General features: G+C 38.3%; 1 protein-coding gene across 1 annotated transcript; it reads right to left on the bottom strand.

Moving 5' to 3' along the window:
* Nucleotides 1-6479: 6479 nt before the first annotated feature.
* On the bottom strand, nt 6480-10061 carry LOC109242911. Its single transcript, XM_019409786.1, has 7 exons — nt 9868-10061; nt 9170-9239; nt 8890-9049; nt 8144-8225; nt 7772-7988; nt 7409-7473; nt 6480-6894 (listed from the first exon to the last, which is right to left on the bottom strand). Exons 1-7 carry the CDS (start codon nt 9967-9969, stop codon nt 6640-6642), a joined length of 951 nt encoding a protein of 316 aa, XP_019265331.1. The 5' UTR covers nt 9970-10061; the 3' UTR covers nt 6480-6639.
* Between the last annotated feature and the right edge of the window lie 307 nt (nt 10062-10368).

The raw sequence follows: 10368 nt of genomic DNA, 5'->3' as shown, positions 1-10368 counted from the left end.
TAAAGTAAGTAATAAAAGAAATAACTCGGAATTTAAAATGCTCAGCTTATTCATAATTCTCGAAAATAGTTTTAGTTTTCAAGTATATCAGTGAAAACCCAAATCCTTTGCCGAAATCGTCGAAACATGAGTAAGTTTGAAAACTGTAATTTTTCCCAAAAACCTTTCAACAGGTAAATGTTTCATTTTCAGATAGCATGAGAAAAGTACATCTCTATGCCTACATGTCAAGATACCGGTAAAATCATGAATGTCACCAAATCGGGTAGCAGAAGGAAATGCATCTCTATGCATGTTACGCATGTCAAATGAAATGCCTCTCAGTGATGCACTCATGTACTCACACTCTCAGAGTACTCAATCTCACTGTCTCACATTGTCTCTTACCGTACTCAATACTTAGCACACTCAATCACTCAGCACTGTACAATACTCGTTGCGGCGTGCAACCCGATCCATATATATGTATATACAATCAACTTCGCTCACTGGGGGTGTGCAGAGACTCCGGAGGGGCTCCTTTAGCCCAAGCGCTATCATAAATCAGTAAAACCTGCTGCGGCGTGCATCCCGATCCCATAAAATGTAATCAATATAACACGTGGCGGCATGCAGTCGGATCCCATAACATCACCCTCACTCAGGCCATCGGCTTCACTCAGTCATCAATCTCTCCAGTCTCTCGGGCTCACAATGCCATGAAACTAGCCAAAAATAATGATATAATGTGTCAATAAATGATAACAGAGACTGAGATATGATATGCATATGAATGCGTATGATTGAGTATGTAAAGCAATGAAAGCAGATAGCTCAAAAGCAAAAATGACCTCAGTGGGTCCCAATAGGATAAGCATGTAGCCTAGGCATGGTTTCTAACATGTATCACAGCTCGATAGCTCAAGTACGTAGAGATTTCATGGTTACAGATAAGATCAGTTAACTAAACAGTACCACAAAATAACGGAGTCACTATTCATACAGTGCACGCCCACACGCACGCCACCTAGCATGTGCGTCACCTCAGTACCAATCACTTAAAACGTAATACGGGGTTTCATACCCTCAGCACCAAGTTCAGAAGTGTTACTTACCTCGAAAAAGCCAATTCCAATATCGAGCAAGCCAAGCGATGCTCCAAAAATGCCAACTCGCGCGTACCGACCTCCGAACGGCTCAAAACTAGCCAACAGCAACTCAAATACCTCAAATAATACCAAAGGAAACAAACCCATCGATAAATGTTGAATCTTTAATCAGAAGCCCAAAATTGGCTAAAAAGTCAAAACCCGGGCCCGCACCTCGGAACCCGACAAAACTCACAAAATTCGACAACCCATTCAATTACGAGTCCAACCATACTAGTTTCACCCAAATCCGACTCCGAATTGATGTTCAAAACTCAAAAATTCGCTTTATGAAACTTTAGGCCAAAACCCCCAATTCCCTCTTAAAAATTCACAATCCAATTACCAAAAATGAAGATAGATTCACGAAATATAACCAAAATCAAGTAGAGAACACTTACCCCAATTCATAATTGCTTCAAGAATCGCCTCAATCCGAGCTCCATAGCTCCAAAAATGTAAAAATGACAAACCCTCGAAATAGAGTACTTTATACTTCGGCCCAGGCATCCTCTTACGCGAACGCGGAAAATCCATCGCGTACGCGATGAACAAAATCACAAAGCACAAAAAGACTCTACACGTTTGCGGCATAGTCCTCGCGAACGCGATGCACAGCAGGACCAACCCTTCGCGAACGCGGCTCCTACTTCGCGAACGCGAAGACATTTTCTCCAGCTCCTCAACTTCAGCTCTATGAGAACGCACCCCATCACGAACGCGGAACCCAATCAACTTAACTTTCGCGAACGCATTCCTTATATCGCGTTCATGAAGAAAAAATTTGCAGCAGACCATATTACACTTCGCGATCGCGGCTGGACCTCCGCGATCGCGAAGAACACTAGAAGCATCAGGTAAAAGCAGAAACCAGCAATAAAAATTGGTCCAAAATAGTCCGAAACCCATCTGAAACTCACCCGAGCCCCTCGGGACCTCGTCCAATCATACTAACAAGTCTCATAACATAACACGGACCTACTCGAGGCCTTAAATCATGCATAACAATATCGAAACGATGAATCGCACCTCAAATCGAGCTTAATGAACTTTGAACTTTTTGACTTCCATAATTCGTGCCGAAACATAGAAAACCAACCCGGAATGAACTTAAATTTTGCACGGAAGTACCAAATGACACAACGATGCTATTCCAATTCCAGGAACCATAATCCGATATCAAAAAGTCCACTCCCGGTCAAACTTTCCAAAAAGTTCAAAACTTTTTGCCATTTCAAGTCAAATTCAACTACGGACCTCCAAATCATAATTCGGACACGCTCGTAAGTCCAAAATCACCCAACGGAAGTACAGAACCATCAAAACTCCAATCCGAGGTCAAATACTAAAAAAATCAAACTTGGTCAACTCCTCTAATTTAAAGCTTCTTAGCTAAGAATCATTTTTCCAAATCAATTTCGAATAACCTGAAAACCAAAAGTGACAATTCAGATAAGTCATAATACATCATACGGAGCTACTCATGACCTCAAATCACCGAGCAAAGTGCAAATACTCAAAACGATCGGCCGGATCGTTATAGTATCTCTCTGTCATACACAGACATAAGTATTTTCTTATGAGATAGAGCCTAATAAAGGCAATATGGTGGCCCTGTTGCATAAGCACTGCCCCTATCCTATAATCACTAGCATCAATCTCCACCACAAAAGTTTTGGTAAAGTCAGTGAGAGATAATACAGGAGCTTGAGTTAGTGTTTTCTTCAGTTCATTGAAAGCCTCGGCAGCTTGTGGTGACCATCTGAATCCTTCCTTCTTTAAGAGGTCAGTTAGTGGTCGACTAATGACTCCAAAACCTCTAATAAATCTTTTGTAATAGCCTGCCAATCCCAAGAACCCTCTTAATTGCTTAACTGTGGTGGGAATGAGCCAATTCTGTATAGCTGTAATTTTCTGAGGATCTGTTGAGACACCTTCAACAGTGATAAAGTGACCCAAATATTCAATCCTTTGAACTACAAAAGAGCATCTGCTCGTGTTCGCCAATAATTGATGCCTCCTCATTTCTTCAAAGACCAATTGTAGGTATTGCATATGCTCTTGCATACTCTTGTTGTATATCAAAATATCATCAAAGAGACTAGAACAAATTTCCTTAAGAACTGATGGAACACAGAATTCATGAGGCCTTGGAAGGTAGTTGGTGCATTAGATAATCCAAAAGACATAACAAGATACTCATAGACCTGAATGAATTCTAAAGGCTGTTTTAGGAATATCAGCAACAACCATCCTTAGCTGATGATAGCCTGACCTTAGATTAATTTTAGAAAAAATCTCTGAACCACCTAACTCATCCAACAAATCTTCCACCATGGGGATTGGAAAATTGTTCTCAATAATCTGCTTGTTGAGGTTCGTGTAGTCTGCACACAACCTCCAGGTGCCATCCTTTTTACCTACTAAAACTACATGAGATGCAAATGGGCTGCAACTAGGCTGAATTATGCCTTGATCCGACATTTGTTGCACCAAGCCCTCAATGATGTCTGTTTTTACTGCAGGATACCTATAAGGTCTTTTATTTATAGGTTCAGTACCATTTTGAAGAATAATTTGGTGATCAGACATTCCTCGAGATAGTGGTAATGCAACAGATTCAACAAATAAATCCTTGTACTTCTCTCGCAGTAAGGTTAAACCATGATCATTTCTGCAATTTTCACCACTAGTCTCTAAAGAGTACCACCACATACTCTTATCTTCTACACATGGAATAACCTGAATCATTACAAGTTGAGGTTGATTACCTTATAACTTGGCTATCTTTCCAGTATTGGAATATGTGATTTGATCACCAGCACCCCTGAGCACATGTTTCCTTCCTTTGTAAAAGAACTCCATAGTGAGTTTCTTGAAGTTCATCTTGATATCACCTAGTGTGATCGGTCATTCAATACTTAGTACCATATCATAATTCCAAAAGGCAACAACATGAAATTGGCCTCAAATTCAGCACCCTACAATAGCCAAGATAATCTGCAAGCAGTATCCACTTTCATACCACTACCATTTTCAGCAGCAACTATCTGAGGACGGGTGGTTGTTACAGGACATCTCAGTTACTTCACCAAATCAGAGTTGATAAAGTTGTGCGTGCTTCCAGTATCTATGGGAATGTGATAAGGTTCCTTAGCATTATAGCCAGTAACTCTCATGAATTTGAACCCCATAGAACCATTCAATGCATAAACTGATATTTTAATGTGTTATGTCTGCTCAACCAACTCTAGTACTTGTTCTGGATTTACAGAGCTCTCATCATCTTCAGAATATCCAAGATCCAGTTGTTCTTCAACTTCTAATGCATAAATTTGCTTAAGGTTTCTTGCATTTGTGACCTTACACATACTTCTCATTGCATAAGTAGCACAAGCCTTTGGTCCTTTTCTCGTTGACTTCCTCAACACTCAGTCTTCTTCTGTTAAACCCTCTATTAAAAGTTGTTTGTTGGTCTTTCCTAGGAGCAGGCAAAGCCAACAATGGTTTGTTCTATTATTTCTGATCCAAATTCCTTTAAAAATTTGTGGTCTGTGTTGGAGGTAATTATACCCTCTGCATAATCTCATTGGACTGAGCATCTATGTAAGCTTCTTGCATCCTGGCTGCTTTAAATGCTTGAGCAAGAGATCTTCGATTGGTCATCTTCACTGCTATGTTTAGTTGTTCCTTCAATCCTCCTACGAAGCAACTAATTGCATTTTTCTATGATAAATTCACTCTTGTAAGACTTCTTTCAAAAGATGTCTGATACTCTTTCACACTACCCGACTGAACAATCTTTTTCAATTCTACCATAAGATCATCATAGTTCTCACCAAATTTTTCAGTTAGAGCCATAGCATCTCAATCCACGTGGGTGGTTAAGTGTAACTCCTGTATTTCATAAAAGCTTGATGCCATTCCATAGCTTTACCTTCTAAATGTACAGATGCCACCAGGAGTTTTTCTTCGGTACTTTATCAATTTGGAAGAATTGTTCTGCTTTGAATAACCATGGCCTCAGAATATTTCCGAAAAATCTAGAAAACGAAATCTGTTTGTACTTGGAATACTGTCGACCATCTGCTTGCTTTTCTTCGTCCTCCGTATGGTATCTTTCAGATAAGTCGTTACGATTGGATCAAGACTTAAATCCACCGGGACCAAGTGCATCCTCTTTATTCCTCTTTGATGGATTCAACAGTTGTTCCTTCAATTCACCCAATGTCTTATCCAAACCCTTTAAGTGAGAAACTTAACCCGCTAAAGAGCCTACTGTAGAGATCAATTGTTGCATTAATTCCTTGAGATCATCCAATTCTATCGTCGAATTCTCAACAGTTTTACCACCTTTCATCATTTTTATCACCGAGAATCGAAAGCTCTGATACCAATGTTATTCAAATGTAGGGATCTGAATGTAGCAGACTAGGAGCTATAACAAAGAAAGCTCGAAGCTTAGCTATAGCGATGGAAAAAGAAGAATCGAGAAGAGAGAAAAATAAAGACCGTAGGAGTAGAATGTAACTGTTATTATGATATCCAAAATGTAATACAAATCGCCTATATGTACTGTATTGAGCTCGAATGAAAAATTCCTTCTAACCACCTGTCAACTAACTCTAACTAATTTTTGACTGTTACTAACTTCCGGAACTAACTAACTGCTATTTGCTTTATTAATTCCAACTTACTATTAACCACTAATACAACACTAATTATATAACAATGCGTCAAGCTATAAATTTTTTAGGCCGTAGCCAATGGCCAGAAAATTATTCAAAGGCAGTCAAAAAGAAAACTTCAGTCATCTCATGAATATGTTTCCCACTTCACCTTCCTGCTATCATTTTTTGCGAAGGAACAATATTTCCATATTTAAGAATCGAAAACAGGATGGAAGAGAAATTGGAGACTGCACCACAAACAGCAATATGGTCCAAGAAAAAGTTGCCATACCTCAGTGTTTGGACCAACCCGCATTAGTTTACCATGGTTAAGTATAAAATTGAGGTAAAATTGGTATTATAATCAACAATTGCTAAGTGATACCAGTGTACATAAAAATACATATCATGTATTCTTGGATTGGTATAAAATCGGGTATGAGTAAATTTTTCCAACACAATCATACAAGAATGATAAAATGGATGGTTAACTTAAAAAACCAATTTAGATAAAACAGACGTCCGGTGCACAAAGTATTCCGCGTTCACGCAGGGTCCGAGGAAGAGCCAAATCCCAAGGGGTGTGATGTACGCAGCCTAGCCTGATGCAAGCATCAGTGGCTGATTCCACGGCTCGAACCCGTGACCTATAGGTCACACAGAGACAACAATACCATTTCTCCAAGACTCCCCTTAGATAATATAGATGGTTAACGGAAAAACCATTTCATCCAAAAGAATCAAAAGAGGTACAAAGTGAGTAGCACTATTAGGTACTTGGATACATCAATGCAATAGACTGAAGAGGGACAAATTCTAGCCAAGCCTAAATAGCACATTCTTCACCACGTAAATGAAGGGAGAACATATGTAGGATGTGCGCTGTTTTGCAAGGCAAGAGCATGTACAGAATTATCATCTGCGACTTCTCCAAATTTGCTAAGTCCAAGTTCAGTAGCATGGATTCCACATGTAATAAAAGCGGATGCAATTCCAGCTGCATTTGCACCTTTGATATCATGGTGTAGGGAGTCTCCTACGGCAACACAATCAGAGACATCCACATCAGTCATTTCCATAGCAGACTTGTATATTATCTGCAAGGAGTTGTGAGATTGTTCAGTGATGTTCAGAAGACATCCATTGGGACAATGGAAGCACAAAAAAGATCAGACAGCCCAACGATCATGTACATAAGCATAAGAACTATGTTCGTGTTATTCGACAAATTGAGTGTGACATTGTAGTGTGTTTTTGAATCCCCTTGTATAAATTCAAGGATTCGCCACTGCATAGGACCGTATAAAAAAGAATGATCAATTTTAAGATCTACAAAATGAAGTGCCTTAAATCATACAGGTACCAGTAACTAGGCTCACAAGATATACTCCAAGAAATGGCAATTTGTAAAAACTTAGAAACAAAGCAACTTGATATACTGGACTTCTATTGCTTACAATTTCCTATGTCTTGCTCTAATTTGAGATCTTTTCCTTTATTCAAAATAATTCTGATCGTCAATTCTCTCATATGTTTTCTGAACCTATAGAATAGATAAACACACAAGTATCTCATAAGAAAAGAGGAAAACATATATTGATTACACTTCACCTTATCAGGTTTACCCATCCATTTTACTTGACCGCCAAGTTTTTCATATGTGGCTGCCAATGTTCCTGGAAAACAAATCCAAGAGAAGGATCTCAGTCATGAATCTAGAAATGGAGAAAGACAAGATATAGGGTGGAAGGCTGTAATGATGCAGTTCAATGATAATTAAAAGGAAATGCATGAAATCAGTTGGTGTGAGAATTAGTGGAACCTTAAGAAAAAAGATATTGTCGTCTTAAACAGTTTAATAGATAAACTGAATGCTAATATCAATGCTGTATTCCTTGTTTTATCAAGATATGTGCCCTAAAGTATAAGGTAACTAAACTATCCAAAACATGAGTGCCAGAAAAACATTCTTACCGGGCATAACACGCAGAGCCCTAACCTCAACAGTTACAAAATCAGGATTTGCTACCACCATGGGAATTTTTTTAGCAGCACACTGCTCCAGTATTTTCTCAAGATCATCAAGTTTCATGGGAAGTGCGGCTCCAGAAGAAAGCCCCAAGGCTTCAGTTCCATGAGCCAAAATAAAATCGGCTTCCTGAGCATTTTCCACAACTTCTAGTCCGAGGCCCTAACAAAAAAACAAGTGCCACTTAGTGAGAAAGACAACATGTTCTTCAATTCAAACACTCATGAAAACAATGGAGACGGAAATGCAATTGAACCGCTTCAACATCAAAACATAAGAGCCACACTTGGACATTATTCTAAGGAACTTAGATATACCTCAAGAGATATAGCACCCCTGTCACTCCAAGTCATGTGAATACATGATCTTCCCAAGGAGGCAAACCAAGCGTCATCTCTCCTGCCCATAATCAAATGTAAAGAAACACATTCACTTACATATATGGGAAAAGCTAATGCAAATACCTTGTTAATTGACATTCTTTCATTTGGGATTGGGAATGAGGATAAAGTGAAAATAACAGAAAACTAATGAATGAATGATGCACTGGAGAATTAGTTACTTCACCATTTATAGTTGATAATCTGTAGTTCAATGCTCATCTAAACTGATAGGCACGACATGTGATTTCCTTAAGTTTCTGTTCAAAATAGTGACAGTTCTAGAAGACATTGCAAAATAAAAATGACATAATGTCAGGGATGAAGGAGAAAAGCAGCAGTGATAAATGTTGGTGGTGACTATGTGGGATGAGTCATTTAGTGGACGAAAATCAAGTGAGACACGCATAATACAAGAAAATTGAAGCACAAAAAATTCCAACATCTTTGTTGTTTGAAGTTATTTTTAGAAAGATCAACAGAAAGCAAGAGATTCTCACATAAGAGATCTATATGCAGCAGATATGCTAGTGAATAACTCCCAAATTGATGATCAATAGAAAGTTAGCAAAGAAATTATCATACAGGAAATCTACAGGCAGGCAGACATGCTACTGAATAAATCCCAAAATGACATCATAATATAATTTGTCCAGTATCTACATAAACATAAAATATGTAACCTTTGGAGATACTGATGTGTTAATTCCCCACTGGTAATGGCACCAATAAAGAGTGACGGATCAAATCCAAGGCTCCTCAATTTTTCCAGGGTTGTAGATGCTCTTCTTGAAGAATTACTAATGATTACCATCTTTGCACCATAAGTTGCCAACTTTTCCACTGCTTAACATCATTAGTTATCCACTAAGGAAAAACTAAAACAGTAAGGAACCACTGAAAGTATATATACTTATATAGACAAGCTTACCAAAATCTCAAAGCTAACAGATGAAAACGTACATGTCGAAATGGCACCAGGATAAGGTTGTTTCCCATCATGAAGCACTCCAAACTGATCCAGAAACCATGCCTGAAGACAAGTTACAGTTGAATCTTTAGAAAGATACATGAAAAATGGTTCACATGCTGAGTACATTAAAACCTTAGTTCAAACAGAATTCTTAGAAATGTGTAGATGCATCCAAGTATAACTAGATTTAATACCCTAAGGATCAACCATCATACTTGCAGCTCCGATGAGCGTCCCAATCCTACTATTGAATATTCCACATCGGTTGGGATTGGAGTATTGGACTCCTTATATGGTCTTGGACAATCCTTAGGGGTTGAGTTAGGCCAAGGTTCATTTCTTTATCATAACTTACCTACCTTAATTATTTTTTTACCCAGCACCTCGACTAATCCACCACAATATATACTTCAACCTACTTTAATAAACCCCCCTAACACGGTAAAATGATAAATAAAGTGGCATTCCAAGTCTAAGAAAACTTCAGGAAAAATATGTTCCATAGAAAAAGAAAATCACATCACATAGAGCACAAAGTTTGGAACTTTTGTATCCCATTTTAAATTTTTACTTGTTGAGGCAACATTAATGTTATTCCTAATCGACATTTCACCTATGTTCTTAATACAGTAGTTATAAACATGTTCCAAGAAAAATATCAGACTTTTTTACTGTCAACATTCAGTACCTTGAATCGGCGAGTTTCAGCTAGCTCTTGAATTCCATTCAAAGTTTGAAATTTTAGCTCGTTTGGCTTTGACGATTGAGCTGATACGCATCTTCCAATCATGGTTTAACTCCTTTCTCTGTATGTCTGAATTGCGATTGAGGTTTATTGTTCTTTTTGTCCAATTAGAAATTAGCCTATTCAGCCCCAACCCCTCCCCCCCCCCCCCCCCCCCAAACAAAAAAAAATTACCCGGAAAAAACATAAATAGAAAAAAAAAACAGAAAATTAATTCCTTAAGTAGTAAATTCGGAAAAGATATTGGAAGTTGATGAGTCGAAAATAAAATAACTAGGAGAAAAGGAATTTAGAATTGCCATTTCACCTTGCACTTCTTAGGTGCAGGTGGTAAATACTCAGTGGGCATTTGGACATAAGAATTGTGAAATTCCGGAAAAACGTGAATTTTTTTTCAAAGTAAAAATGATTTTTGACATATGGAGTTTGTTTGGACCTGAATAT

This window comes from Nicotiana attenuata, unplaced genomic scaffold, assembly GCF_001879085.1.
Source record: "Nicotiana attenuata strain UT unplaced genomic scaffold, NIATTr2, whole genome shotgun sequence".
NCBI classification, from domain to species: Eukaryota; Viridiplantae; Streptophyta; class Magnoliopsida; order Solanales; family Solanaceae; genus Nicotiana; species Nicotiana attenuata.
This window is presented reverse-complemented; position numbering and strand designations above follow the sequence as displayed.

What these genes read in the sequence shown, in the direction of transcription:
- LOC109242911 (XM_019409786.1), bottom strand. Translation starts at nt 9,969, where the DNA reads ATGATTGGAAGATGCGTATCAGCTCAATCGTCAAAGCCAAACGAGCTA. An exon ending in CTGAAACTCGCCGATTCAAG is followed by an intron (nt 9,240 to 9,867) that starts GTACTGAATGTT and finishes ACTTGTCTTCAG; the next exon opens with GCATGGTTTCTGGATCAGTT. An exon ending in GGCTCTGCGTGTTATGCCCG is followed by an intron (nt 7,474 to 7,771) that starts GTAAGAATGTTT and finishes TTTGTTTTCCAG; the next exon opens with GAACATTGGCAGCCACATAT.